Below are 26,544 nucleotides of genomic sequence, written 5' to 3' on the forward strand. Positions count from 1 at the left end.
TCATTACATTATTACATCCTGTCACACTTTCATGAGCACAAGCCTTCCATCCATAGATGCAGACCTCCTCCTGCAGAATAATACAGCTCAGTATTTCAGAGAAGGCAGACATCCCGAACTGGACATTCATGCTCAAACAATCTGCATGAATAAACTAAAACAGGCCAGACAAACAATATTTCTGTATGACTGGGTTAACTGTGCCTTTGATCTATTTTTTTTCTCCAATGAATCCACTTCTTGTTTTTCCAGCAAAATCGAAGCAAAGGGATTCAGCTTATTCTTATACAACACAGAGAAAAAGCCATGAATCCTTACAAGTTGATGATGATTGATAATGACCACTTTGTTAGGTACATCTTGCTAGTTCTTGTTTGGATCCCATTTTGCCTTTAGAACTACCTCGATTCTGCAGGAAGCAGCCATCAGAAGATGTATATCACTGTATCTATATAAACGGGACAAACGTTCTGACCATTCTACCATCCAAATGTAACAACACAACTCAAGACTCATCAGACCAGGCAACATTTTTCTAATCTCTGGTAAACCTGTGAACTCCAGCTTTAAATTTGCATAAGCTGATTGTTGGAGTGGAGAACTCAGAGAACTGCAACACACTGTATATTTTCTATTTTTCCAGACTCTTACAGCCTCAGAGATGGTTGTGTGGGAAAATCCCAGCAAGTTAGCAATTTCTGAAATCCAGGCCATCCGATCCCCAAAACCACGCAACGTTCAAAGTCTCTTAAAATCGCCTTTCGTCCCCTTTCTAAATCTCAGAGCCTGCTGAAGTTCAAACTGTGTAGACGTGGTCAATAAAATGCATAGAGTGGCTGACCTTTAGTCGGCTAAGTAGATATTTATGTTACTAACCAGTTGAAGTGGCATACCTTATATTTACCTACATTCACCGAACACTTTATAAAGTGATATATACATGCATACATATTTTTAGATATATTTGTTCAGTAAACTATGTAGGTGACAGTTCATTCAAATTTAGTGGTATCAAGAAGTAGAGCAAACAATCAACGAGCAGTAATGGAGATTTATCGTTATGATATATGTAGCAACCACATGACAAAACCATGTTTGAAAGTTCCAGCATTTTATTAATTAAAACTTATTACTGTAGCCAACATTTTAAATACATGGAAAGACTAACCATTAACTGAAACAGTATATAAAGAGAAGTGTGAAGGGACAGAAGCTGAGTTGGAGCTTAAAGGTGTGTTCAAGCTAAAGAAACATTTAGCTGAAGTCAGCTGTCATCTCTTTGTAAATAGGAACCAACTTCAGAGAAGGTGAGATGTACAGTAACAGTAAGGCCAGAGCAAGACAAATAAAACATTAAAAAAACAACAAAAAAAAAAACATCACAACTGATATCGAACTGATCCCAGAACCATGGGAAAAAAAAATCTAAGGCGGATCTGAACAGGAGTATCAGCACTATAGCGATTCAAGCAGAGGATTAACTGTTGTGATCCAGAGCATAGAAGAAAATTCTCCGCTCCAGATTATCCATAAATCACATTAAATATTCAGGGATAAAATGAACCCAAAAGTGTTGTTGTATAGGAGTACAAGTCTTAGTATTATCTGTTGCACATGTGTTTGTGAGAGAGTCGCAAATGATTTGCAACTTTAAACTATCAGATTAAGAGTTAACAATCCTACAACCAGAACAGGTTTTAGGGTTTTAAAGTATAGTGTTGCTAAAAAACAAACAAACAAAACATCTGTATAATTCTTTAAGCATCCTGGGCAGCAGCGGTTTCTGAAAAATAAAAGAGCAAAAAAAAGGGTACAATTTATTGTCACAAAAAAAAAAAGAAAAAAAAAAAAAGCTTCACAGTTTGTTTATGTATCGACTTAAAAGCTGCTCGGGTCTGTGGATGTCTGCCGAGAGACGGCGGCTTTGCTTTTGGCGAAATGTGTGACATCCGCACAAACAAAACTGTGATCTTGACTGACAGAGACTGTGATCCATACCTGGTTCCTTCAGTGCCTGCGCGTTTCCCACCAGCCCAGTCAGCAATTCAGTGTTCCCGTTGAGGATCTCTACCGACAGGTTGTTATTCTGCTGCTCCTCCACGATCCTCTTCTGCAGCTCCTCCTGATGTTTACAGCACACAGACACATTGTACAATCAGAAACCTTTTGCCACGGGGGTGGGGGCCATGCCTCGGCTTTTAAAATGCTTGCAGTTTGAATTTTAACTGAGCATTTTTGTTTGTTTTTTTTTTACTGTTAGTCTTTACGCACCTCACACATGACTGTGAGCTGTAGCGGTAAGTCGTCCACCTTAACAAAGTCGTCCTCATCAGACTTTTGGCTCGTGTTACCAGATCCCACCTCCTGAGCACAGACCCAAAAAAAAATTATTTTTTTTTAAAAAGCAGCAAATTAAGGTTTGACATTATTTCTACAACAGGAAGGGAAAAAAAGTCACATATAGGTCATATTTGGACTTACATCCACGCTGATCATGACGGGCGAGTCTGTGTCTGGGCTGCTTGTGATCGTTGCCTCCTTGGTGACATCCTGACCTTGGTACATGGTGGACTCCCTCTCTGAGGCAACAGCAGAAGCCCCAGCTTTGCTCTCCTCCTCGGGGCTCTGGCACTCCACCCTCTCATGCTCCTCCACTCCAGAATCCACAGTCTCAACTGACCTCACGATTTCTGCAAGACAAAGTTTGTGAGTGTGCCAAGAGAGCCGTAAAATATTCCTGACAAGTTTACTATTGCGCACTGGCCGGGATCAAATTCCGCTGCTGAATACGTAGAAAAAGCCTCACCATCGTCATTCTCCGAACTCCTCTGTTCAGTTCTTATCTCTTCAGCTTCGCTGGCTGCTGTACCCTGGAGTACAACACAATTACACAATCAGACTAAGAAGAAGCTGCTTAATAATGTAAGCTACAGCTGTTGCACGCATCTCCGTGGCTGACCGCGGCTGTGCTCTCCTGCTCCCCCTGTCCGTCTGCAGAAGCCTGTAAGGATGTTTGGACATCTACAGGTCCTGCTTCAAACTCCTCGATTTCCTCCTCCTCGTTCTCATCCTCCCCACTGCCATAGTTAGTCAGCGCCTGCGTCTCCGCTTTGGAGAGACCTGAAAAGCAAAAAAAAAGTGAAAATGAGACGGCAAAGTGGTCGGGGTGCAGGTTTTAGTGAGCAGTGATTCTCTGTGTTGATTCCCAGCTGGTTGGCCATTTTCCAGGTCGTTTCCACTGTTTGTTCTTGAATAAAGGCTTAAAATCCCAAAAGTATGTGCTTAAAAAAACCTTTAAAAAGAAAAAAAGATAATGACCTTTGGGTTTAAAACTGTAAGAACATTTGAAGATTCAAAAACATTTAAACTCAATAAATTATGATTACAGATAAAGAGCAATTGAAATATTTGCACAATTTCAAGGGCACCAATCACACTGCAGATAACCTTTTATTATTCTGTACTCAGGGTCAGATATCTTTCAACTTGTGCGCCTTTTACTGAAGCAGCCTCTCAGATCTACTAAACAGCAGCTCATTTAACATGCAGCCTCTGTTTACCTGTTAGCGACGTGGCTGCGATTAAAGTTTTTTTAGAATAATGGTGTTTACTGAGCAGCTTTGTAATTGCAGGAAACACGGCATCAGAATTAGACACCTGCACTGAAACGACTCCACTTCAGCCAGCGAGCAGAGACACTCAATTTTCCAGAGATGTGCTCCCCCCCCTGGTTTGTACCACACTGCAGTGGAATAATGAGCACACACACACCTAAAAGGTAAAGAACTACTTGAAGATCAAAGAAGACCAAGAAGTGCTGACTCTCATGGTCAGTTACCTGACCTGAAACTCCACCTGTGGGGTGGAAGAAAAGGAGAAGAAAGCGGAACTTTCTTAACACGACAAGAAGATTTTCGGAGCATCGTCGGGTCACGCGGGGATAACGCAGGCCGTCACAGTTCGAATGCTGCAGTTATTAATTCAAAACTGAGGCGTGATCAGACATCACGAGAAAAAGTTGCCAATTTTGTGTCATAAATACTACAAAACCGAGTAAAGAGCAAGAAAGTGAGGCTGAAAGAAAACTTTAATTTAAAGTTCCTATCAGAGTGGTTACCAACCATTTCAAATTACAGGATCATAATTTGAATGTTTTCTGTTTGCATTTTTAAATATTTAGACTCCTATCACCTCTGAAACAACCTGCCTGACAAGTAACCTAATTTGCTGTTTGCAAATTACAGCAAAGGGCTGAATTCTGTTTACTGAACATTTTTAGCTCGAGGACCTAAAGTTATTCACAAGAACCGCCTCTTCTTACTCCACTTTTCACTCACTGATTGACAGAGGCACTTCCCGTCCACCTTCTTCATCCTCATTATCCTCTTCAGCCTCCGAAGCCTCACTGCTCCTGCTGTTCTTCATCTGCGTCTGCAGGTAAAGCTCCTGGGAAGCAGAGGCACCTTCCTGCTCAGCCTCATCTTGGTCCTGGAAGACAGTGAGAGAAGTTGTTGTTACAAAGATTAATTACTGACAGTTTCACCCAATAAAACAGTCATCGGTGTGAAGATTACCTACCTTGTCTTCATCTGTGTATGCTGGAGAAAGAGATTTATCGCCGCCACCGGCTGTATTATTCTAATACAGAGGAATAAATAAACACAGCATTAAATTTAGGATCATTCAAGCTAACATTGCATTACAAATGCTTGGAGAAAGAAAAAAAAAAAAGATGTAACCTTCTGACTGTGTTTGGCTTTATTATGCTGCTCAGCCCTGTTCTTATTTTTGTGTTTGGCTGCCAAAGCGATGCCGCTGCTGTTGTCCAAATCCTGCATGAGCCTGAAGAAGGCCAGTTCATTGAAGAGGATCTCTGAAATCTCCACAAGCAGGTCCTCCCCGCAATCCTTCAGAGTACGGCCGACAAATTTACTGAGAGAGTCCTGGAAGAAAAACAAAGAGCGAACCGTCAGAAAGGAAACTTTTCATGTGATCCAGCTGCGCTCATTGAGGCAAATTTAGACCAAGGCTGGCATCGGTCCTACCTGCAGTATGCCTCCCAGCTGTCTGTGGAAAAAACGGACAAACTCTTTGCTCTCGTCGTTTTGCTGGGTGAGAGTGAGGACCATGCGCCGGACAGAAGTCAAGAGCTGGACGGAGCACACCTCGTCCATGTTCTCCTGTGAGAAGAAAGACAGACAATAACGAGTCATTTTAGTCTTCAGTAACTGCTCAGCAGCGCAAACTTTACTGACAACCGAACGCACATTAAAGCAGTGTGTGGACAGCTATCATTCTCATTTCCAACTCCATATTTTATTCTTGGACTTTGCATAAATCACAGTTGAAATTAATCCCTGTTTCTCTTACATTTGGTGCAAACCCTCAGTTCAGCCTCTGTGCTCAATGCTATACACCTGAAATACACACCTTATTAAAGACTGAAAAACAAAAAAATCTGAAACTGAGGGTTTAGAGCTTCTAGAGATTTCTTGCAGCCATGTACATTTTTGAAACCTGGGAAGAGTTTAATCTAATCATCTGACATTTGAAAAGTATATAGGACAGAAAATATTGAAAAGGTTAATAGGTGCCACTTAAAGGCTCATTTGTTCAATACACATTTAGTTGAAAGTTCAGTATGTAATTACTAATAAACCACAATGTGTTTCGTTTCTGTTAAGCATAGAAAATTCACGTCACTTGCATATTACCAAAAAGCCACAACTCTATTTCACTGTCTGTGGTTTATCCTACCTTAAGGAAGGGAATGACTTCTGTCATGATGGCTTTGATCTGACGATCCAACTGCTGGGTGTCGATCTGAGGGCAGTGCACTTCGCCTCCTGCAGCTCCTGATCACAGAGAAATATATATATTAATTCAAAACGCCATCTATTTATAATAAACAGCCACAAGAAAGACCACAATTAGCCAGCCACAGGTCTTCGTTGTACACATGCAGGGTCTTGTGATTAGGTACCTTCGAGGTGCTCAGCAGGGTTAGCAGAAGGACGTTCAGCATTTGAGACGTCAGAAGTGCCTGCACCTGCAGTGCTGGCGCTGCAGGGGTTAAACTCAGCTTTAAGCTTCATGCGCTCATATTCCCTAATCCTTGCCAGAGCTTTATCTAAATGAATCACCGTGTTGCCTGTCAGAGCCGCACAGAAAGGAGAGGGAAAAGAGGAAAAAAGGGGGACACACACCAAAAATTTTACAATCAGTGAAGCAAGAGAAAAAGAAAAGAATAATAGATATTTTTTGTATCTGTAAACAGGTTTACACCATGGGATCAAACAATGTATGGCAGCCTTGCTCTCAAGTTATGATAGCAGGCCAGCAAGTCAAAGTTTTACATTGCCAAAAAGTCCTGTTGTTTACTTATTGATCCTGACGTGTAAACTGATTGGTTTACCAAAACAAGCACCAACAAGCCCAGCTATAAAAAAAAAAGCAGGAGGAGGTACCAGATTTGTAGTTCAAGGCAGAAGGAAAAGTGTTTCAGATGTATACCTCCAAGTGGAACTTTTAAAAAAAAAAAAGAAATTTTCCCTAAATACATTTATATATACCCAGGTCATCATTAGCAAAAGGTTCCAGGTTGGAGGAGGTTGACATGGTGCTGTCGTTGTCCACAGATTCTGCATCATCCCTCTTCTTCATTGTGTCTTGCGTGATCCTCAGATTTTTCTCCACCACCTCCTGAAAAAAAAGCCATAGTTCAGATTTGAGGCACATACACTGTGGTCATCATTTTTTTAGCATGGAAAATTAGACATTTCATCCATCACTCCTGAACGAAGCCATTATTTAGACAGACAAAAGCCTTGGCTCCCAATTAGTACAACTCTGGGGACCCTGGAGGAGAACAAAGACCACATGTCTGATCTGGCAACAGACACACAGGCAGAACAGGGTCATTTTTTTTCCTTTTCCTTTTTTTCCTATTTCCTTTTTTGAAAAAAATACTTCTGACGCGTGCCGTCAAGTTAAACTCAAAGACAATGAAGATCGGGGAGGGAAAATTAAAATCAGAAAATAAAGAGGGACATGGAATGATGAAAAGAGACAAGACGAGGTGGGATGAAAGGAGATGAGGCCGAGAGAGAAATTAACGAAAGGTATAATGAAATGTAAGAAAGAAAGTGAAGGGGAAGGATGACAATGAGGGATGAAAGGCTTCAGAAGGACCAAAGCGACATGGAAACAAGAGAAAGGAGGAAAAAAAAAAGTGTGAGAATGCCATGCTGGGAAGCAATAATGTTTCTCTTACTGCATCACTGGTAGTCAGGCTCTCGCTGGGTGTGAGCTCAGACTGAGAGCCGGCAGCCCAAACTGCAGGACCAAGACGGGGCATCTGGTCTTCGGTTGCGCTCCTCTCGGCTAGATGCCTGCTTACTATGTCCTGTAAGAAACACACAGAGAGGGTATCATAACTGTTAGATCAAGTGTTTCAGTGTCTCCATCTGCCCATGTCATGTCACAGACATATAAACATTACCGTGCATGCAAAGACACAAGCTAGAGATATGAAGTCCATGAAGAAGGAAGCCCATCAGCAAAAACAAAAACTGAAGCACTAACAAACACACAACCCTAAGTTAACATCCCACCCAGCATGATTTCTTTATCTTGTCCACCACTGCTACTGTTTTGTGTGTATATGTCACTGTACCTGCCATGGCAAAGAGCTACAGCGCTGAACTAGACAGCAGTCAGGAAAAAGAGAGGAAGACAGCCCAAATTCCAGTAAAAATAAAAAATATTCAATCCCTCACCTTTATTTTAGTTACTACTGTAATCTTGCTTGACAGGATTCGTTTAACCAACTTCATGCAACTCTTGAACTTAACTTCCTTTTATGCATGTGGCTAGAGACTGGCCACAAAGTCAAACAATGTTAGTTCCACTTCAAAGAAACTTTCACTAACCCTGGCTATCAGCAGCTAACACAGGCTTACTGCATCAAAACAGCAATGCTTACTAACAGAAAAGTTCCGCATCTCCTCAACAACTCACCTCAGTATCACTTATCTGACAGAAGTGAGCTTCACTGGCTCATCGACTCATATCAGACTCCTTTCACAACAAGTTTTACAGCCTCCTCTAGAGTAAATAGACTTGGACACATGCTGACAGCTAAGGTCAACCACAGACTGACAGCCTAGACTCACTATACATGAATTATTACAGTGGAAAAAAAAAGTTTTATTTCCATTATTTCAGTTTCATAATCATCAGAAGCCAAAATCACATGATTAAAATTTGATCAATCTACCTAGTGGAAATGCAGAGATATAGCTCTAATAAACAAACAAACAAAAAAACTAATTATGAAAAATAAAAGATAAAAAATATGATCTGTAGCCATCGTCAGCTATAGCTCTAGTCTCAACAAAAAGCAGAGATACTTACAAACCTCTTTCAAAGAGGTGTTCCCAGATATTTTCAGACGATTGTAAAAATCGAGTCAGTGATCAAAGTTATCTTTAATACTTGACAGACTGTAGTTACAGATGTTCAGTGCCACATTCTCACACCAAATCCTCTTTTCAGCCAGATGGAGAAAAAAAAAAATCAACCCAAAAATCTTATTATGTGAACCCAGGACATTGGATTTAAACAGCAGTTGAACATGTTCTGAACAATTTCAGCCTACCTGTAGGGAATACAGTGCCCTCTGGCGCAAGTAGTCCGTGTTGAGCAGCTGCAGTTCGTGGAAGAGCTCAATGAGAAAGTGTGGCCGGGACTCATTCTGGGATATCAAAGTAGCTACTTCAGAGTAAATGGTCTCCCTCAGCGTTTCAAACAGTGAGAAGTCACTGCTTGCATCTGAAATTTAAAGATGTGACACCATTACAGACAGACATTTGCAAACTGCCACAAACAACAGAAAATAACATACAAAAAACTACTGACTATTTTCACAGCTAAAGATTTATCCTGCACACAGCTTTAGTTAAGCCAAAAAGGAGAAGAAAACAAAAAAGCCCATGCATGGGATAGTTAAGTAATGCTAAGATCTGCATGGTGACTTTACCTGGTGCTTCAGTGCATGCAATTCTGTTAGAGAGGAAGGGTGTTCTCCAAGCATAGGCTGTGAGTAAGATAAATTAAAATTGACAAAAAAAGGGAAATTAACTCAAAATTAAAATGAAATCTGTGGTCATGACGAATGTGCCAAGTCAATTACATATATATATTAAAATAAAAAGACAGGGTGTTATTATGAAAGAAAAAGAATAAACATTCTACAATAAAATAATGTGGATCATAAATAAAAGAAAACACACACACACACACAGAAATAACAGAGGAAAAGGAGTGTGCATTGATTTTACTACACGCAGCTTCAGCCATACCAGAGGAGAGGTCGTTCCGTTTGCTCCCAAGCTTAGCCTTGCTGTCCAGCTTTTCTTGAGTAAGTTTGTCTAAAAGACTCTGATTGTGCTCCTTCTGGTGGCACGTGTCTGCCCTCTCCTGGACAGAGTCTGCAGTGCTCCCAACACTGTCACTCTCATGACCTGAGGGAGCCACCACAAATGAAAAGACACATACTGATAATGTTTCTCATATCAATAATTTGACACTTAGGTAAGGAAATGCAGAAAAATGCCCCTGAAGATAAACTCACAATACAATGGAACTGAATTCAACAGCTTTTAAAAGGAGCTTCCTGCATAAAATATTTAATTGGCCTCTCAGCAGGGTGCGGCACTCCACTTTTAATACCTTCACTGTTCTTGCCGTGCCCTTTGCTCCTCCTGCGGCGGCTCTTGGGAGTCTTGCTTCGGGAGGCCAGGTTGGCTTGTGCGGAGGCCTTGCGCCCGGTTTTAAAAGTCTTTGTGATGGTGGTGGGATCGACCGGCTCGGGCATGCTGCTTAAGCTTTCCTGCGACCCCTTGTCAAAGTCACGATGTCTTGATTGGCGGTTGGCAAAAATGGGAGAGGAGGAAGGAGACTCTCGGGCCTCAGCGTTAGACAGTTGATGGCGAGTGATATTGTTTGAGTAGGAGGTGTTAAGCCAACCTGCCGCCCTAAGGTAGGGAAAAAAGAAGGTATTGATAATAATGTTCCACAAAGAAATACAAATGAGTTTTCAGGCAACATTGGTGGACATACCCTCTCTCTGTAGAAGTGTTAAGAGGAGAACGCTGCAGCGGTGGAGGGAAACTCATGTATTCTGTTTTAATTGAAGTGTTGGGATCTGACTGCTGCTTCTGATGTTCAGGAGTAGCCTGACCTACTGCACCTTGAGGAAAGTCACCCATGGAACCAGGGAACAGGGGATATAAATTAAAGCCTTCAGACAGAAAGAAAAAAACCCCAACTTAGATTAAGCTGGCAATTAAGCAATTAAGTCATTACAGTCAGATTTTTTACATTTCACACCTACTAAAGGTCCCCTTTGAATATATTAACCATTTCTAAATCAAATGCACCGATTGAAAATGTGTATTCACACCAATAATAACATTTTTTCAATAGTGTTTATGCCAGAGCAGTCACTGGAGGCTATACTTTTAATTTTAGAGTGGAAAATAGGATTTCTGGCAAAGTGTAAAATTTGGCTTTTATAGTACATCATAATCAATAATTCTGGTTAAAAAGTGAAAATCCTCGTGCAAACTTGGCCCCTTCACTGTCCACTTTAAAAACACGTCTTGAAACCCATTTTTACTCCTTGGCATATGACACAGTATGACCCTGATTTTATTGTTTTAAATGTAATTCTAATTATCATTTAATACTTTTTTTTTTCTATTTGTGCTAATTTTATTATTTTAAATGTCATTTTAATTATCATCTTATTCTTTTTATTTTTAATCTTTATTTTATTTATTTTAACTTGTTCAGTGTATCACTTCTGGCATGTCAAGTGTACAGCACTTTGTGTTCAGCTGGGAGTTGTTCTGAAAGTGCTATATAAATAAATTGCTTGCTTGCTTGCTTGCAAACTTCCTCTCTTTTGAGACTCAAAAATATTTGCCCTGTCTGTCGTTTCTATTACACAAAAATTCGAAAATTATTTAGAGAGAATTAAACCCAAAAGCTGATAAATTTGCATATCATACTGGGTGGAAATGGGGATGTCATGTTGTTGGCTGAAGGATGCAGGGTAGAGGAGAAGGGGAGGAAGAAACCAGGAGAGGCTGGAGGGCCGGAGCTGGATTCCTGGGATGATCCCTGCTTCTGGGTTTGCCAACCTGCTGATGAAGAGGAAGGCATAGGCTGCTGCTGCTGCTGGCGAAGAAGGTCATTGAGGACCTGCTTTAGTCTGAAAGAAAAGTGACATCATGTAGTTTCTGTACTTCATAGACATAAAGTGAAAAATACATACTGAAGTTGCTGTTTTCACCTCTGGATATTGTTCTGTTGCCAGGCCAGCTGGGTGTAGCACTGGTGTAACTGGTGCATGATGAGCTGAACCTGTGGTGATGACAGGTTGTTGGGCAACATGCTGTACTGACCCGTCAGCAGAGTTTGTAGCATGTATGATAGTGTCTGTGGAAACAGGTGAGACACAAAAAGAATGCTTTTCACTTGTTGACAGCGGTTTTAATCCAAACAATGGACACAAACTTCAACCAAAGAGCGTTTCAGCATCAGTGCATGTATGTGCTGAGTGCACTAACCTGCTGGTCCTGCAGGAGTGTCTGACACATGCTGGTGCTGTAGTCCAACTGTCTCTGTAGCTGGTTGACCTGTTCCTGCCAGTGATACGAGCCCTCGGTGAAGGAGAGCTCAGAGGCCCAACGCAGGTTCTCTTGTCGCCGTGTGCCCCCCTGCTGGCTTCCAGACTGGTTCAAACTTCTTGACTGCTGCTTGGCCTTAGTCTTGTTATGAAGAAGCCCACCACTGTCACTGGAAAAGGCTGCCGGAGGCTTCAGATTGCTGCAGACACAAACAAAAAAAAAGCATATAAATTTGTAAATTATTGATCTCGCCACTAGACAGAGACATAAATCCTTCTTTTGCCACTTGGTCTGACCTTCCTTGATTCTTCCTGTTACTGTAGGAGCACAGGTTCCTGCTTGGTGAGTAGAGATGAATGTCATCATCAGAGGTGCTATCTGTACATTCTTCCTGCTCTTCTTCTTCCTCTGCACCCATCTCCGAACGATATTCCTCCTCCTCATCATCGTCGTCGTCGTCATCATCATCGTCATCATCCAGATGGCATGGAGAGGAACCCCAGGTGGCCATTGTTCTAATAACAAATCATGAACAATGGTTCAAAACGTTTGTGAAACAATGACAAATGACTACCTGGCAGGGGAAATGCTCTGCATCCAAAAAAGAGAGCATGTGTTACACACTTTAGCTGCTATTCATCTTCAAAAAATCATTATCTCATGAGACAGACCCCCTAGAACAGAATCTCTCCTACCTTTCATCCCTGCTGACAGGCTGCGAGGGTGTAGCGATGCCCTCTTGGTCTTCAATCTGGCAGGCAGAGTCTCCAAGACCACTACGCCTCTGGTGTTCAGCCATCAATGACTCTAAGTGCTTTCTTCGCTGTCTCAGTTCTTCGCGCAAAATTTGATGGCGACGCATTTCTGACCAAAGCTGCCATTTCAAAGCAAGAACAGAAACGATCAGTGGATGTGGATTATTCTCAAAGTGTAAAGTGTGTTCGATATATCACAAGAGTTGGTTTAAATAGTTAGCTAGCGGGTGTTTTGACGTCTATGGTGGAGTCTGTCACCTCATTGTCAGTGACTGAAGAAGTAGCTGCTTCTGGGGCCGTGGCTTTGAGTACGGCTGAGTTTGTTTTGGCTCCAGACGATGGAGGAGCCGGGGCGGGTGCAGGAGTGGAAACTGCAAGTGGAACCTTCCTCAGCAAACCCTGCTGACTCACCGTGCTGGACACAGATGACTGGAAGAAACACCAGCAGAAATACTATTTACATCTGAAAAAAGCTCGTAACACCTGACTTATAAGCACAATGGCAACACGACATGGCCAACTGTGTTGGAATAAATCTGTGGTTACAGTTACACTGGATTAAAATTCAATTTGTCATATAACAAAGCAAAAAAAAGACTTCTGAAGTATGAGTATAAACAAGAGATCAATGTTTTAATGTTACAAACTTTATTTACTAATCTTATGTTATGTACATTTTTCATACAGAGTTATTTTTAGAAATTTCAAGTCTGTTTGTGCCATTGGTTGGCTTTGACATAACTGAGCTGCCTCCAGTCACTTGTGTGTAAACAACAACACAGGTGGACATGAACTGAATCCACAAAATTCAATTTCAAGTACTAAGAATCAGAAATAAAAAGCATACTTATTACATTCTTAAAGCATTAACATGTCAGTTTACACTGAGACTGTTCCCTTTGCCACCAGTCCTACATATAGCTGCATGTATGTGTGTTAATATGAGTCAAGTACCTGAAGGTCAGGGCAAGCCCACTGCAAGTCCTGGATCTTGCCTTGGATTTCAATGAGCTTCTGACGCTCTTCATGAAGCATCTTCAGCTCCTGCTTCTGCTGACGTAGCTTCTCCTCATACAGCTTTTCTCTGTCAGAAGAATAGGGTGGGACTGATGTGATGCAAATTCAAAGTCAAATAAAGGGTTTTCAAAAAGAATCTTTTTACAGTACTGTACCTGGCTTTGCTGGAGAGGGTAATTTCTCTGGGACTCTGTTTGGATCCTGCTCCTAATGTCCCCGGCACAGAAGCCCTGGTGTTATTTGGCTGCTGGCGTAAAGCTTCATCCTCATTAGCTGTTGTTCCATCTGTGTCATCACTCTGGATACACATAGATTGGGTGAGTGCTTCTTCACTAAAATAATCAGTCATTTATGATCTAAAGGAACAGTTCAACTGACTGCTTTAAGTGTCTTTAAGAGTCTTTTCCTATTTTTCTTGCAGTTGCAGGTTTGTTTGTTTTTTCATTTTTGTTTTCTCATAGTCCAACAAACTAATGTTTTATGTTTATTTAACACATAAGTAAAAGTAATGGTTGTTGAATTTGTCTCCAAAAATCCAAAACATTTCTACATGTCTACTCATGTCTAAGTACTCTTACTGAATTCCACTTAAAAGCTTTGGCACAGTATCAGTGGTTTGTCAGCTACAGCTGGTAGGGTTAGCATTTAAAGCTTGGAACACTCTGTAATCTGTTAAGGCGCTTCGTATTTCAATAGTGAACCTAAACGTAAGTCCCATAAGTACCAATAAAGTGTATATAAGCAACGGATTCCTCAGTAGTGGGATAAAATAATTAATTTTACACACATTTACAGAATCAGAGCCTCATGATGGTTTACAGTGGTTGTTGCTGGGTTTATTTAATGACAGTTTAATCTGGAGTGTCTTTGCTGTTTACAGGTAGTTTGGATTTAAAAAAAATTCTTTTTACTTTGTTAAGCTACACCCAACTCATGACCACAGAACTTTGAGCATTGTTCTCTCATCTTTCTCACCTGAACCATGGCCACCAGCTCCTGCAGCTGCCACAGTTTTTGCTTCGCAGTCTGTCGATGGACCTTCTGACCAAAACCAGCTTCATTCCCAAGGCTGCTCCTCCGACTAGACTCCGATGCCTCGCTCTCTGGAGCCACAGCCTGCGCCCCTCCCTCATTATCAAGACCATCTTCATCCTTCAACAAATTATAGGGGATGTCCCTGTTGTACTGGCAGTCTAAATCAAAGCAAAGTTACAGGAGTATCACTTACAGATCACAGAAAAACAAAACAAAACATTGGTCTGACTTTGACTTGAAGTGGCTGTTCAAGTCAAAGAAATAAAAAATGAAGGTTAACGTTATTTTATACAATGGTCAAAACACAGCAGAAGACAACACATATAATGAGTTTCCCATACATAAGATTTTATTTGAGCATGCCACCAGGTATTTTAACAGACTCTCACGAATGTTTGGTGCCTAATTTTTACAAATTTTTCTGCAGCCTGACGCCGGTTATCTGGCACCACTTTAGTCTACAGGAAGGATTTTTCAAGATTTGACATGGGTTGTCAAACAAGTGGCAGACTTTCACACCATTCACACCAGCATTACAAACTTACTCTCAGACTGTACTACAGTCTGAGAGAATGGTTGGTGCGCAATTTTTACAATTTTTTCTGCAGCAGTTTAGCAGCAGTCAACCTTGTTGCTTTTATTTTGAAAGTTGGTAGATAGCCCCACAAGTCCTTCCCATGTCATATTTTCCCTACTGGCTAGCTCAATCTGTTATGTAATCCAGGTGCCGTACTCCAACTACACCGTCTTGGACTGAAACTAAAATTAAAATATTAAGTGCAGTATAAGCTTATATAAGCCTATTATGACTAACTCTGTTACTCAACTCACATATTCTTATTTATAAAATAACACTAACACCATCAAGTGTGTGTCAGTCTGTGCAGTGTGTACCTATGGCTGAGGGGATGTTGAGGCTTCGAAGGTTTGCTGCTGACCGGTTGTTGATCTCACATTCAGTGTTGAGTCTGCCGTCCCGGTTGTTTGTGGCGCCACTCCTGGGGCTGCGCCCATTGGTCAGGCTGTTCAGGTCAGCCCAGTTCCCACCGCGCTGTGGGTTCCTAAACAGATAAGGCGCAGTGACCGTTGTGGTGTAGAATTACTTACACACAATCACCTAATTACTAATGCTATCATATTGCAACTTGGAACCAGTGACAATAATAACCATTTTAACAAAAGATACTGAACTTGTTAACAAAGATGAAGAAATTCAAAAACCATTTTATTCATTAAGTTACCCACCTGATGTTAGTTACAGGCTGGCGGTTCTCCTGCTCCGAGTCAAACATGGCCTCAAACATCGAGCCATCTTCCGTCTCATCTTCCTCGTCCTCCTCCTCATCATCGTCGTCTTTCACGTTTTCATTTACTGCGTCTACCATCATATCAGAAGTCTGCTCGTAGTACTGGACCAGCTCTCGCAGTTCATTCAAGCGCTTGTGGACCTCCTTTAGCTTCCTGCAGGGGGCAAATGTGAGTATATGCTAGGTTTAATCATTCAAAATTAAGTGACAGGCCAGGAAAATATTTTCACATTTCTCTTGCTTTTCAAAGGCTAAAGTATAGAAAAAAGAAAATAAAGACTGCTATAAAAAAGGTCTAGTGTCTTGTTCAAGAGCACTTTACAAAAGGCTGAAACTTGTCAACAGGATGCCATGTAGAAGGTTTTGTGACGTCGATGTTATACTATATCCCCACTCCCTGTACAACAACCTGCTGTTGATATTTGACCTGCCTATTCAACTGCTTCAAGCTGTGTCTTTGTTTGCGTACGCACCTGAGCTTATCTGCTGAGTTGGAGCTGTCCTGCTGTTGTGTAATTGAAGGATGAAAGGAAGTTGAGGCTGAGGCTCCAGAGGTCAGAGTGGATGGAAACTCTGAAGATCCCCCCATACTCAGACTGTACTGTGCTGACAAGCCACGACCTGAGTGAATCCACACGCAATTCATCAACAACTTTAGAAGAACAAAAGCCATGTAATAGTTGAAAAGAATGCCTTAAAAATACTCATACGTGAGTTATTATTGAGTGTCTGGTCTCTGAGTGAATGCAGCTCCTGCAGGATCTTGTCCATGGTCTGCTTTTTGTCTTGGAGTTCCTGGAGTTTGGTGAGTTTGGCGCTGGCAGCTGTTGCTCCAGTGTCTAGACCAGTGTGTGGGCCAGAGGCAGAGTGGAGGAGCGGCCTGTGTTGAGGGGGGCCAACAGGCTGCGGAGTCCTAGACCAGCACACCTCTCTGGAGAGGGAAAGACTCTCTGCCTGACGCCGGTTATCTGGCACTGCTTTAGTCTACAGGAAGGATTTTTCAAGATTTGACATGGGTTGTCAAACGAGTGGCAGACTAACGCCATTCACACCACCATTACAGATTTTCTCCCAGACCGTACTAAACAAATAGTCTGGCATGATTGGCACTGATGGAACTGATATGAATCTAAAGTCAGTAGACTGATGTCTCAAACAGAGGGGATAAAATTATATGATTTATGGACATGAGAGAGTAGATTTATAGTTTCTACTATACCTGAGAGTCATGAAGCTGGTTGTGGAACCGCTGGATCAAATCGTTTAACTCATCATTGAGTTCTGAGGTGATGCTCAGACCAGAAACACTGCCTGTGGTTTCTGTGACAACTAATAACAACGAAGAAATTAAGAAAAAAAAAACCAACAGATTTATTTGTGTCAGTCACTGAATATAAATTTGTGGTGGTGCAAACTCTTAACACCTTTACCAGAGAATAGTGATTAATGTTTGTAAATACATTAGCTCTGCTGAATAAATATTTCCGGTGAATATTCCATCTAAGATGTCAGGAATGCATAACCGACTGTTTGTGAGACAAATCGTTTCTAATTTTTCCTCTAAAACTATTTTACACAATGATGTGATGTGAATGATCATTCTAACACTACACACTAATAGTCTGTACACAGTGATTATGCCTGTCACTTTTTAGTGTATATCTCACCGGTGTCTTCAATCACAGCGAGTGCCTGCTCTGCACTGTACTGCATGGCCATTAGAGCTTCCTGTCGGCCCTGCAGGGCCCTGAGCTGCTCCTGCTGCTCCAGCATCTTCTTCAGCAACTCGTGCTGCTTACGCAGATTCTCCAATTCTTCTTTCTGGTCAGCACGCATGGCTTCTGGCCTTCCTCCCTAATAATGCACACCCACAGACAGTCAGCATTATTGGCTTTACCAAAAGCCATGTTAACAATACTGTACTGCTACTGAACAAGAAGGTTAGAAGAAATAAAAAAGACAAGATAAAAGCCAGAGGAGGGACATAATGTTTAGTTTCCATTTTCTCACTACAGAACTCAAAGACAAGACAGAGTGTGTACGTACTGTACATATGTATATAACAGCTGTACATACTGTTGCATTTGAAGCATCTGAAGATCTAACTTCTGTGTTAAGAGAAGTGCTCTCTGCCACTGAACCTGAGCCAACTGCAGAGTCCAGCGTCCCCACATCATCTTCCTCATTCTCCTGCGCCTATAAAAGCATCAGAGAGAACAATCAGTGATTGTAAAAAAAGTATAAAAATCAAAAACTGGCATGCCTATAGACTACAAGGCTTAAGACTAAAATGTATCTTTCTAGAAATTTTAATTTCTCAGAGAAAATATTAAATAAAACTACACAAAAAATTAATAATAAAAAAAAAATCACAGAACAATAAAAAAAATGGTAGTTACAGTTTTTATAGCATATTATAGCTTAAAATATGATCAAACTATTTATTAAACAGCGTGTGGAATAGTCCAAAGACAACAACAAACTATTGTAGTTATGAAGAAGCCAAATTTGTTAAAAAAATAAATAAATAATAATAATTTCCAAACGATGTTAAAAGCATGAAGCAGATTCTAAAAGATATACGGTTGGAGCTGGAGAAACAAATATCAAATTTACCAGCATTTTCTGCAGGAACCGTAAATAGGACTTCTCCTGCTCCTTGAGGTGGTCGATGAGATGAGAAAGACGCTCCACGTTGGCCGGCACGTCATTTTTTTCCACCAGGTCATCCCGCATGGAGCTGGCCTTACTGATGTACTCGCGGATCTGTACCAATTTGCTCACCACCTGAGACCAGAGAAAGAGAGGAGGGTGGTGTAAGGGTGTGGATTTCAGATTGGAAATAAAGAGTAGACTGAGAAAGACTGTAGGATAGGTGAGCAAGCATCTGTAAGGAAGGCTCAGACTGGGCTAAACAAGGGCAAGAAAGGGGGTTGGGCGGAAACACTGGGCACCGAGGGTGGCATATTTATAAAGTGCCCTAAATACAGCCTCGTTTTAGCTGCACTGGCTCTCCCTCACTTTCATCCTAGTTCTCGTTTCTCAGAGCTGAGTGCAGTAACACACAGACGACGACACATATACGTACGGTTCAGTTATTTCACTTGCATAAAATATAAATATCAAGAAAACATCAAAAATTTTCATTGCATCTCAGTCAAATTAACTATAAACACAAATGTGTGTGTTTTTACATTGAGTAACATTCTTAAACTTTTAAAGTAGGCATTCATAGCAACTAAGCATCCACTCAGCCACTGCAAACTAATATTAACTTATTGTTAGATGTTCCAAAGTTTTTTTCGCTGAAGTTTTTCCAACTTATGAATTATTCAAATGATATTGGTGGCATCCACTTCAAACATAGTGTTGCATTTAAAAATAACAAGCAAGTTATCAGTTTTAATACTTCACGTGTCATCTTTGTCCTGTTTTGATCAATACAAGGTTTCAATGATGTGCAAACATGTTTAAACACACTGTTAAAGATTCAAGTTCCCGAATAGATCACCTCTAACTGCTTTAAAAATTCTTATTTTCCTCATAGCACCATAGGCTGGTCAGAGTTTTCAATCATTAAAAATCCCATCTACTTAATGGATTGATATGTCTGCAACCTGCTCTCCACTCAATCATCAAAACTCCAAGACATCAAGCAGACATCAAACAACAGATCAAATTAGTAACAACAAAACATTACCTGGCTGCTGTCTATTCTCGGCTCTCCTCTGCCATGTTCCCTGTGCGACGAGGGCAATCTGTCGGTGCTGCCATGACCGAGCCTCGGAGGAACCACAGGAGTTAATGTGTCTCTGAGTCCTTGGCTCTGCTTCTTAGTTTCCTTGGTGATCGCTGGAGTAGCCGGGGCAGAGGAGGAGGGAGGGAGCAGCTCCTTGCTTTTGTTAGTGTTTACGTGCAGAGGTAGGAAGTTGTAGGGCTTCTTGTTCTCGACAGCTAACTGGCGCTGGTTGTTGGCAGCTGTGACACGCCCCTGGGAGTCACTGCCGATGCTCCTCTGAGAAAAAAAAGTCATCACAAATCAGACAAATCACCACTCCAAGTTCTGGGTACTTATTTTTTTATTTCGCAAACTGCAAGTGAAGTAAATGTTCAGAATTGTGTTTCTTTAAAGCAAACATCTGACAAAGGACAAATGAAGGACACCAATAATATTGTAAAGGTATGCAATTTTATTTAGATATTTATCTAACTGCCTTTTTATTACTCTCCTCGACTTCTAGCTTTCTCCACTGATGAAGAGCCAAACAAATATTTATATATTAACAATGTACTCTTTTGCTTTCTCCATTTACAATCCCCAAATTCATCTCCCATGTTTGTGTGCAGCTCTGCCATTCTGCCACCCACACTGGTACAACAGAACAAGGTCAGTCAAGCAACTCTGTATCAAACTATGAAAAATATTCTGCTATCACTTCCCGCAGCGACTGCTGAAGAGCCACAGCAGATTTAATCACTAACGTTTTATTTTGAGGGTATGATAAATGTAGCCTGACAGATACTGGGACTTCTGAGATCATTGCCATATAAATCAGTTAATAAATCTGATGTTTTAATGAATCTGACTACTGAATATCTTTTTTCCCCAACCGGCAAAAAAAAAACAGTCAAATTTTTTAAATGAAACAAAGAAATGCGAAGGGTGGGACACCTGAAGCTGAAAAATAAACTGTCCCTGACCAATGATATGTCTGCAACCTGCTCTCATGACTTGGCTCTCGTATGACTTGTTTGCCTTACTTCATTCCTGTGGCATGCATGTGCATTCCTGTAATTGCAGTAGTAATAGACCTGTTCACCAGAAACATTTTTCCTAAAAGACAGCAGTCATATTCATCCAGTCACAGGACGCACTGTCAGATTATAAATGTTGTATTGTGTTACTGCACAACAGCTCTCTGAACAGAAATCAAAAGCAACAAATGAAGCCAGTCAACATTTTTATACAACACCACCACCTGAGACGGGACATAGGTGTCATATCACTAACAGTAAGTCATGCAAGACACTTTTTGACAACTAATCTATCACAGTAATACATATGAACAAAAAGCAAAGCATTTTACCTCATCCAGGTCTGTAAAATTGATCCTCTGCCGGAGTTTGTCTAGTTCAGCCTGGTCCGGTACAGACATTTGGGTGGTGTACTTCATATGGGGGAAGGAGTGAGGAGTGCGTGCTCTCCTGCGACCTGCCCCAGGAGTGGACTCTGGCGAAATATCATTAGTGAGGCGGCTTTCCACCACCGCAGCTGACAGCTTTTTCTTGTTTTTCTCTGATGATCGGTTGGCTTTCTTCTGCTGTACACCCCAATCCTTAGGAAAGCACACACAAAAAAACAACAACATTTTTTGAGGTTAATTATTATTCAAGGTAAAATCAATGGAATTTATTTATTTTAAGGGATCATGCAGTTTAACATAGTTCCAAAATGGAACATGAAACTGATCAGAATCAGAATGAGAGAAGCTTTATTAATCCCGTAGGGAAATTGATTGACAATTAATTACATAATAATATAATACTATAAATACAAAACTAAAATACAAACTAAAATACACAGTGTAAATAGCGTACAAAAGAAAGTAGGATAGACGGCTATAAATGGGAGTTACCATAGCGTTTATATCGCTTGGTAGAAAAAAAAGATAATGAGCTGTATTTCAAAAAGAAGAGAGTACAGAACAGAAAAGCCCTTTATTGTCATTGTACATGTACAATGAAATTATGGAGCTTCTACCATTCTGGCATTCAACATTGGGCCAGCCCTTACCATGTTGTTGAGCCTATCTTCAAGACTGCAATTGCTTACAGCCCAGTTGTGCAGCTCTTCTGCACTGTCATCAAAAGGTGTTCCTCCAGTTGCCATGCTACCCTCCTACAGCTTACTGAAATTCACAACAATGGTCATGCTGGTAAACACAGAAAAAGCACTCAAAATAAGTAAGTAAAAAAAGTAACACACAACTATATCAAAATGACACCCAGTGTGGTTAAGCAAACGTTTCTTAAAAGCTTGCTGGAATCCACAACAGAAAGACACCACACTGAACCACGGACTGAATTAAATCAATTTCTTCAATGACAAACAGGGCATTACGCATTTCATTAAAACGAACTTGACCTTGTTCATAATTTAACTTTATGACTAAGGTCACTTGGCTAATCGTATTTAGCTATTAATAACAACGTACGATTGATTAAACAGGCTCTGAATAAAACTTCATCAACGCTTCATATGATGGACAGTCACAGTTAACGGTAAAGCTAAATATGCATCAGTTCTTACCAACAGAGTTTAATTAGCGGTTTTCTTTTAAAGCTCGAAAGCATCAGTACCTCTGCGCCGATCACATAAACGTGCCGTCTGTTTTGGTACCCTGTCTCTGAGCGCTAGCTACCGTTTGGTTATTGTATGTGGCCCGCTCGGATTCCCGGGGAAAGCTAAGCTATGACATACTCCCCCCCAGCGCGCGGCGGCTTTTAGCGCGAGCATCATTCCTATACTCCGCAGGAGAATTTATAATATTACCAACAAGAAGTCCAGCGACGATTATTGCAGCAGCTGGTGTTGGCTATAAACACAAACGCTAGTATCAGCGTACACATCATATTTGCTAAACTTCACTAGCACAACACTTGTGACCTAGTTCCGTCCCGCAATCGCCATGGCAACCCCGACTAACCCGTACCAGCTAACCCGGTGTTTAACGTTTACGCTGGTCTACAAAAGAATGAGAAAACTAGTGTTGCTAGCGACTGGCTAAAGTTGTCAAGCTTGCCGATGGAGCTGGCTAGTACTAACCAGCTCCCAGGCTTGCCGTCGCAGCTGCTCGCAGTGCAGCTAACTTTAAATACATCGGTAAAAGTTCAATCTCACAAATATCTCGCATAACGACAGCTGAACTACACTTAAAAGCTGCAAATTCGGTTATTTATGTGGATAAGTTAAGGTCTGAATAACTTCTGTGTCACCGCACATTAGCATCAACGTAGCTTTACCAAAACGTATCATGTTAAGTGATGGCTTTTGGTCATTTTGTTAGGACTGCACTTGCTAAGGTAGCTAGCTTACGTTCCAAGATAAGCAACGGTGGTGTCACCGTTCAGAGCCAGAAACGGACAGAGATGTTATTGCCCGTCGTTGCTCTTCATATACGCCAGAAAGAGCTTCACAGATTCTCTCTTCGTCCGGTGAAATCCATTTAATTATTAGCAACGTTTCACGTTTCCGAGACGCACCAACTAATGGACGCGTCCCTAGCGTGACATATACACTCCCGCACGGCAGGCGGCGACGTCAGCCTCTGGCTAATGTTCGATCGCAGGAAGTGTGTTTTCAGGAAACAGCAATACTGTCGTTCGCTGTTTTTTTGTTCTTAAACTTAGACGAACGTGGAGTGAGGTTATTTACACGGGCCTGAAGAAAACATACAGCCGACCACTCTAGTCCCTTACCGAGATTGGATTTTGAACGCAAAGTTAAATCTTTGCCTTCGAACTACGTAAGTTGTGGCTTCGGTTAATGACTTAGTTTTCGTAGCTAATGTAAGCTAGTTAGCACGGGAAAGCTAACTACTTTCCCTTCATCAATCAAATCTTAAAATTGTCAAAGCTAGCGGTTTTATTTTTCAATGCTTGCATTTTTAATTGTTGTTGTTGTAATTTGCAGATAAACGATGGGTTCGTCTAAGAAACATAAGGAAAAGAGCCGTGATAAGGACACAGAGGAGCGCCGTCGTGAACATAAGAAACATCGCCACAAGGAGCGCGACAGAGACACTTCGGACCGAGACAAGGAGAAAAGAAAGCGCTCCAGGTCCAGGGAAAGAAGCAGACGGGAGAGCCGTGGGAAGGGTGAAAGGAGCAGCGGGGAACCACGAGTGAAGAAGGAGAAAGTAGATGCGGGGTATGAGGAAAGCAATACTGAAGTGCAGCCTCAGTCTGCGAGCGGAGATGCATCTCTCAGCATCGAGGAAACAAACAAACTCAGGGCAAAGTTGGGTCTGAAGCCTCTGGAACTGAATGAGAACAAGAAGGAGCTTGGGACAAAAGAGGAACCCATGGTTGCAGAGACCATCAACCCCGTGGTCATCCAGCAGCAGAAAGAGATGAGAGAGAAGCTTGCAGCTTTGAAAGAAAAACGCATACTCAACCAGAAACTGGGGAAAGTCAAAACCCTAGCTGAGGATGACTGGCTGGATGACACAGCCTCCTGGGTCGAGAGAAGCAGAAAGCTGGCAAAAGAAAAAGAAATGGCAGAGAAAAGAGCCAAACTTCTGGAAGAGATGGATGAAGAGTTTGGTGTCAGCAATCTGGTAGAGGAGGAATTTGCCCAGATTAAACAGGATGCGTACACATCTCGAGATTTAAAGGGACTCAAAGTGCAGCACAAAGTAGAGTCTTTCTCTGAGGGCCAGACTGTCATCCTGACCCTAGAAGACAAAGGTGTTTTGGAAGAGGAGGAAGATGTGCTGGTAAACGTGGGACTGGTGGACAAGGAAAAAGCAGAAAAGAATGTGGAATTAAAAAAGAAAAAGCCAGATTATAAACCTTACGAAGAAGAGGAGAGCGTTGACGACATGGTTTCGTTTAAATCTCGCTCTGTTCTGTCAAAGTATGATGAGGAAATTGAAGGTGAGAAGAAAAAGAGCTTCCGGTTGAATACAGGTGGTTTCGCCGATGGAGAGCGAGAGCGCGAGCTCCAGGCCATGAAAGAAATGCTGCGAAATCAGGCCCAGTCCTTGGAAATGCCTGCGCTCTCTATCGCCTCAGAGTACTACACACCACAGGAAATGGTGGGCTTTAAAAAGACAAAGCGTAGAGTGAAGAAGATCAGGAAGAAGGAGAAGACATCCATTGCAGATGACCTTCACCTCGATGACACCCGCAGCTCTGACTTTGGCTCCAGGACACGTGGCCGAGGCCGCAAACAGGAGGATGATGAAGACCAAGAAGTAAAGAAAGAGGAGAAGGTGGTGACGCATGAAATCCCCCTGCTGTCTGACGACATCAGGATGGCAGAAATGGACATAAGCGACGATGAGGAATTTATCCCTCCTGAGCCAGCTGTAATTGAGGAGGATGAGGCAGAGCAGGAGCTGCAGAAGCAGCTGGAGAAGCAGAGGAAGCTGAAGCAAATGCAGCTCCTGAAAGACTCTGGGGAGAAGGTTGCAGAGCAGGTTAAGAAGCTTGTTAAAGATGACGACGAAGACGATCCTGACAAGAGGAACAACATTGTTTTCAATGCTACCTCAGAGTTTTGCAGAACCCTGGGTGATATCCCAACATATGGACTGTCAGGCAACAGAGAGGACCAGGAAGACATTATGGACTTTGAACAGGAGGAGGAAAAAGATGATGCTGGAGGTTCAGACTCTGATATGGATGAGAATGTTGGATGGAGCACAGTTAACCTGGATGAGGAGCAAAAACAACCAGATTTCGCCACAGCCTCTGCCACCATTTTGGACGAGGAGCCCATCGTCAACTCCGGCCTCGCTGCTGCCCTATTGCTGTGCAAAAATAAGGGTCTGTTGGAGACTCAAATGCAGAAAGTAGCACGTGTCAAAGCACCAAAAGGCGCCCTGCCCAATGGTGACTACTGCATTGAGGACAAGATGGGCTTTGATGACAAGTACAGCCGCAGAGAAGAATACAGAGGCTTCACGCAAGACTTCAAGGAGAAGGATGGCTACAAGCCTGACGTCAAGATTGAGTACGTGGACGAGTCTGGGCGGAAACTCACTCCAAAAGAAGCTTTTAGGCAGCTCTCCCATCGATTCCACGGAAAGGGGTCTGGAAAAATGAAGACCGAGAGGAGGATGAAGAAGCTGGAGGAAGAGGCGTTGCTGAAGAAGATGAGCAGCAGCGATACCCCTCTGGGAACTGTGGCTTTACTGCAGGAGAAGCAAAAATCCCAGAAAACACCATATATTGTGCTTAGTGGGAGTGGAAAGAGTATGAATGCAAACACCATTACTAAATAAGCATGAGGGGAGAAGTGTATTATAATTGTGTATAATTAACGTAGAAACATTCAAGTTCATAGATAAAATACACCACACACATACACATCTTTTAATTAATGTCTACGATTTAGTGTCCTAGTTTATAGAAGCTGCATTGTTGTGTTGAAGAATTGTTCAATAAAATCAGTACAATTCAGAGGAAGTGTTTGGTTTTTCCCTGTGTTTGGAATTTACATGATTAATTCAGATCACAGCTATATTAAGTCATAAAAACAACAAAATTATTTCTCTAATATTGTAGGTTATTTACCTTACCACAAAAAGGTCTACTGTAGCTGTGAACTAGTGCTCTTTAAAAATCTGGATATATTGAATTGAGCACTGTGTGTTTAAAATGCCTTTTAGTTTCATGAAAGCTGTTTGAGTTGGGTCTGTAATTGTGCCCTGGCAAATATAGCAGGTGCATTTAATTTCAGTATTTTTAATGGAACCAACATGACAGGAATTAATGCAAACATAAGAATGCATTATGGGTGCACACATTGACTATCTTCCCAAAATATAACAATATAAACTCTCTGTCCACTTCTGTTCAAATGCTTGTTAATAAAAAATGTATAATAAACCAATCAGATGGTGTAGACATACTTAACCTCCTAGGACCTGCCGTCCACATATGTGGACATCATATTTTGGGTTATTTAGACCAAAATACTCAATTTTGCCCTACATGGGCCTGATA

General features: G+C 41.6%; 2 protein-coding genes across 10 annotated transcripts; one reads left to right on the top strand and one right to left on the bottom strand.

Moving 5' to 3' along the window:
* Positions 1 to 1,221: 1,221 nt before the first annotated feature.
* pcm1 (pericentriolar material 1) lies at positions 1,222 to 23,108 on the bottom strand. Of its 9 annotated transcripts, none has more exons than XM_063476024.1 (40): positions 22,907 to 23,108; positions 21,605 to 21,719; positions 20,898 to 21,146; positions 19,511 to 19,825; positions 18,427 to 18,597; positions 17,887 to 18,006; positions 17,478 to 17,664; positions 17,030 to 17,139; positions 16,521 to 16,794; positions 16,284 to 16,431; positions 15,749 to 15,964; positions 15,398 to 15,564; positions 14,444 to 14,661; positions 13,624 to 13,766; positions 13,406 to 13,535; positions 12,710 to 12,880; positions 12,392 to 12,570; positions 11,993 to 12,211; positions 11,637 to 11,895; positions 11,360 to 11,505; positions 11,208 to 11,278; positions 10,123 to 10,252; positions 9,733 to 10,037; positions 9,363 to 9,524; positions 9,041 to 9,097; positions 8,660 to 8,832; positions 7,274 to 7,405; positions 6,573 to 6,702; positions 5,984 to 6,151; positions 5,758 to 5,855; positions 5,046 to 5,180; positions 4,740 to 4,943; positions 4,579 to 4,638; positions 4,338 to 4,488; positions 2,960 to 3,120; positions 2,807 to 2,870; positions 2,482 to 2,690; positions 2,272 to 2,364; positions 1,999 to 2,122; positions 1,222 to 1,783 (listed from the first exon to the last, which is right to left on the bottom strand). In XM_063476024.1, the coding sequence occupies exons 2-40, from the start codon at positions 21,698 to 21,700 to the stop codon at positions 1,758 to 1,760; spliced, it is 6,171 nt and encodes a 2,056-aa protein (XP_063332094.1). In that variant the 5' UTR covers positions 21,701 to 21,719; positions 22,907 to 23,108; the 3' UTR covers positions 1,222 to 1,757. The 9 variants fall into 9 exon arrangements, with proteins under 9 accessions (XP_063332094.1, XP_063332091.1, XP_063332089.1 ...); XM_063476021.1 differs by having other exon boundaries at positions 10,123 to 10,303; XM_063476019.1 differs by having other exon boundaries at positions 11,076 to 11,278.
* A 45-nt stretch (positions 23,109 to 23,153) lies between these two features.
* On the top strand, positions 23,154 to 25,983 carry sart1 (spliceosome associated factor 1, recruiter of U4/U6.U5 tri-snRNP). The gene is made up of 2 exons (XM_063476025.1): positions 23,154 to 23,336; positions 23,504 to 25,983. Exon 2 carries the CDS (start codon positions 23,511 to 23,513, stop codon positions 25,818 to 25,820), a length of 2,310 nt encoding a protein of 769 aa, XP_063332095.1. The 5' UTR covers positions 23,154 to 23,336; positions 23,504 to 23,510; the 3' UTR covers positions 25,821 to 25,983.
* The last annotated feature ends 561 nt before the right edge of the window (positions 25,984 to 26,544 follow it).

This window comes from Pelmatolapia mariae, linkage group LG6 (assembly GCF_036321145.2).
Source record: "Pelmatolapia mariae isolate MD_Pm_ZW linkage group LG6, Pm_UMD_F_2, whole genome shotgun sequence".
NCBI lineage: Eukaryota > Metazoa > Chordata > Actinopteri > Cichliformes > Cichlidae > Pelmatolapia > Pelmatolapia mariae.

Excerpts from the sequence above, each read along its gene's own strand:
- pcm1 (XM_063476015.1), bottom strand. The coding sequence starts at position 21,700 with ATGGCAACTGGAGGAACACCTTTTGATGACAGTGCAGAAGAGCTGCAC. Across the intron at positions 17,665-17,886 it reads CAGATGCTTCAAATGCAACA|GGAGGAAGGCCAGAAGCCAT; the intron begins GTATGTACAGCT and ends GTGCATTATTAG. Across the intron at positions 15,965-16,283 it reads AACTCAGCAGATAAGCTCAG|GAAGCTAAAGGAGGTCCACA; the intron begins GTGCGTACGCAA and ends TGCCCCCTGCAG.
- sart1 (XM_063476025.1), top strand. The coding sequence starts at position 23,511 with ATGGGTTCGTCTAAGAAACATAAGGAAAAGAGCCGTGATAAGGACACA.